We start from the raw sequence: 3,449 nt of genomic DNA on the forward strand, positions 1-3,449 counted from the left end.
TGAGAGAAATACTCCACAAGTTTTCTGGTCACAAACATCTAGCCAGCCTTCCCACATAGCCAGAGTATCCCCTTTGGGATCTCCCCACCTCCCCCCACAACCCCATTTGAGATGGGCAGTGCTCTGAATGTTCACAAGAGCCAAGGCAAACCTGGGCTTAAGGCACCATCTATCACCAAAAAGGAGATGGTGATCTAGGAATACGGGGACTCACAGGGCAACTGCAAAGAATGTCTAAGCAGGCCGGGCGCGGTGGCTCAAGCCTGTAATCCCAGCACTTTGGGAGGCCGAGACGGGCGGATCACGAGGTCAGGAGATCGAGACCATCCTGGCTAACCCGGTGAAACCCCGTGTCTACTAAAAAATACAAAAAACTGAGGCAGGAGAATGGCGTGAACCCGGGAGGCGGAGCTTGCAGTGAGCCGAGATCGCGCCACTGCACTCCAGCCTGGGCCACAGAACGAGACTCCGTCTCAAAAAAAAAAAAAAAAAAAAAAAAAGAATGTCTAAGCAAATATACCCTAGAAAGACCTAAACAAGTCAACCAGTGAAGACTAGAATAAATCACAATCCATCTATGCAAAGCCATAGATGTACATCCACAAAAAAAAAAAAAAGGCAGCCAACATGGAACCCCTAGCTCCCCAAAGAAAGGAGCCAGTGACCAACCCTAAGGAGATAGCAATGTTGAACTCTCAGATCAAGAATTAAAAATAGCAGTTTTAAGAAAACTCAGTGAACTCTGAGATAACACAGAAGAACCATTCAGATATTTATCAGAGAAACTTATGAAACAGAAATATTTTTTAACCTTTTATCTCATTGCACTCCTGAGAGCAAGATGGGTCACCAGCAGCTATACTGGAGCCATCCGCGAAAATTCAGCCAGGGTTCTCGCTCTTGTCGCATCTGTTCAAATCCGCACGGTCTGATCTGGAAATACGGCCTCAACATGTGCCGCCAGAGTTTCCCTCAGCACGCAAAGTATATCGGTTTCATTAAGTTGGACTGAATGATCTTCCTTCAAAGGATTATCCAAGGCATCTACTCAATGAAAGACCATGATAATTCTTTGTACATAAAATAAAGATTTGAAAAAACAAATACTTTTTAAAATATTAAACTGAGGCTGGGCATAGTAGCTCACACCTGTAATCCCAGCACTTTGGGAGGCCAAGGCGGGCCAGAGTTGGAGACCACCCTGACCAACATGGTGAAACTCCATGTCTACTAAATACAAAAAAAATTAGCCAGGCACGGTGGCAGATGCCTGTAATCCCAGCTACTTGGGAGGCTGAGGCAGGAGAATTACTTGAACCTGGGAGGTGGAGGCTGCAGTGAGCCAAGATCACACCACTGCACTCCAATCTGCACAAAAAGAGCGAAACTCTGTCTCAAAAAAAAAAAAAAAAAATTAAACAGAAATCCTGGAACTGACTAATATATTTGCTGAACTGAAAGCGGCATTAGAGGTTCTCAACAGAAGAATGGATAAGCAGAGGAAAAAAATAATTGAGCTTGAAGACAGACTATTTGAAAATACACAAGACAGAAAAAAGAAAAAAGCATGAAAAGGAACAATGAACACCTACAGAATATAAGGAATAACCTCAAAAGTGCAAATCTCAGAGTCATTGGTGTTCAAAAGGGAGTTTAAAAAGAGCAAGGGGTAGAAAGCTTATTCAAAGAAATGATAACACAAAACTTGCCAAACCTACAGAAAGATATAGCCAGGTGCATAGAGGAAACCATATAAGCCAGGAGGGAGTGGATAACACATTCAGAGTGCTGAAGGGGGGGGGAAAAAAAAAAAAAAAAAAAAAAAAACCTGTCAACCAAGAATACTATGCCCAGCAAAACTTTCCTTCAGATATGAGATAAACAAAAGCTGAGAGAATTCATCACTATTAGTTCCATCTTACAAGAAATGCTAAAAGAGAATTCTTCAATCTGAAAGAAAAGGGAATTCTTCAATCTGAAAGAAAAGGATAACTAACACGCAAAAAGAAAACATTTGAAGTCATAAAACTCACTGGTAAAAGTCAGTACATAGATACATTCAGAATACTTCAACATTGTGGCCAGGCATGGTGGCTCACTCCTGTAATCCCAGCACTTTGGGAGACCGAGGTGGGCAGATCACTTGAGTCCAGGAGCTCAAGACCAGCCTGGCCAACACGGTGAAACCCTGACTCCACTAAAAATACAAAAATTAGCTGGGCGTGGTGGCATGCACCTGTAATCCCAGCTACTTGGGAGGCTGAAGCAGGAGAATCGCTTGAACCCAGGAGGGGAGGTTGCAGTGAGCCGAGATTGTGCTACTGCACTCCAGCCTGGGCAACAGAGTAAGATTCTGTCTCAAAAAAAAAAACAAACTTTAATATCATAATTCATAATTGTGATGTATAATCCATTCATATCTCTAGTAGGAGGACTGTGGGGAAAAGAGAGATCAGACTGTTACTGTGTCTATGTAGAAAGAAGTAGACATAAGAGAGACTCCATTTTGTTCTGTACTAAGAAAAATTCTTCAGCCTTAAGATGCTGTTAATCTGTAACCCTAGCCCCAACCCTGTGCTTGCACAGACCTGTGCTGTGTTGACTCAAGGTTTAATGGATTTAGGGCTGTGCAGGATGTGCTTTGTTAAAAAAGTGCTTGAAGGCAGTATGCTTGTTAAAAGTCATCACCATTCTCTAATCTCAAGTACCCAGGGACACAATACACTGCGGAAGCCTGCTGAGACCTCTGCCTAGGAAAGCCAGGTATTTTCCAAGGTTTCTCCCCATGTGATAGCCTGAGATATGGCCTTGTGGGAAGGGAAAGACCCATAAAGGGTCTGTGCTGAGGAGGATTAGTGAAAGAGGAAGGCCTCTTTGCAGTTGAGATAAGAGGAAGGCATCTGTCTCCTGCTAGCCTGGGAATAGAATGTCTTGGTGTAAAACCCAATCGTATATTCTATTTACTGAGATAGGAGAAAACCGCCTTAGGGCTGGAGGTGAGACATGCTAGCGGCAATACTGCTCTTTAATGCACCAAGATGTTTGTGTAGTGCACATCAAAGCACAGCACCTTTCTTTAAACTTATTTATGACACAGAGACCTTTGCTCACATGTTTTCCTGCTGACCCTCTCCCCACTATTACCCTATTGTCCTGCCACATCCCCCCTCTCTGAGATGGTAGAGATAATGATCAATGAATACTGAGGGAACTCAGACCAGTGCTGGCGAGGGTCCTGAGGGTCCTCCATATACTGAGCGCTGGTCCCCTGGGCCCACTTTTCTTTCTCTATACTTTGTCTCTTATTTCTTTTCTCAAGTCTCACGTTCCACTGACTAGAAACATCCACAGGTGTGGAGGGGCTGGCCACCCCTTCAGAGGACTAAAAGACCCGTCTATCCAAAATAATAACTACAGCAACCTGCTAACAGATAGGCAACATAAAAAGA

At 43.6% G+C, this 3,449-nt stretch overlaps 1 protein-coding gene across 1 annotated transcript; it reads left to right on the forward strand.

The window, feature by feature from the left end:
- Positions 1-800: 800 nt before the first annotated feature.
- LOC119624336 (small ribosomal subunit protein uS14-like) lies at positions 801-1,104 on the forward strand. Its single transcript, XM_037998280.2, has one exon. It carries the CDS (start codon positions 842-844, stop codon positions 1,010-1,012), a length of 171 nt encoding a protein of 56 aa, XP_037854208.1. The 5' UTR covers positions 801-841; the 3' UTR covers positions 1,013-1,104.
- The last annotated feature ends 2,345 nt before the right edge of the window (positions 1,105-3,449 follow it).

The sequence above is a fragment of the Chlorocebus sabaeus genome, chromosome 12 (assembly GCF_047675955.1).
Source record: "Chlorocebus sabaeus isolate Y175 chromosome 12, mChlSab1.0.hap1, whole genome shotgun sequence".
NCBI lineage: Eukaryota > Metazoa > Chordata > Mammalia > Primates > Cercopithecidae > Chlorocebus > Chlorocebus sabaeus.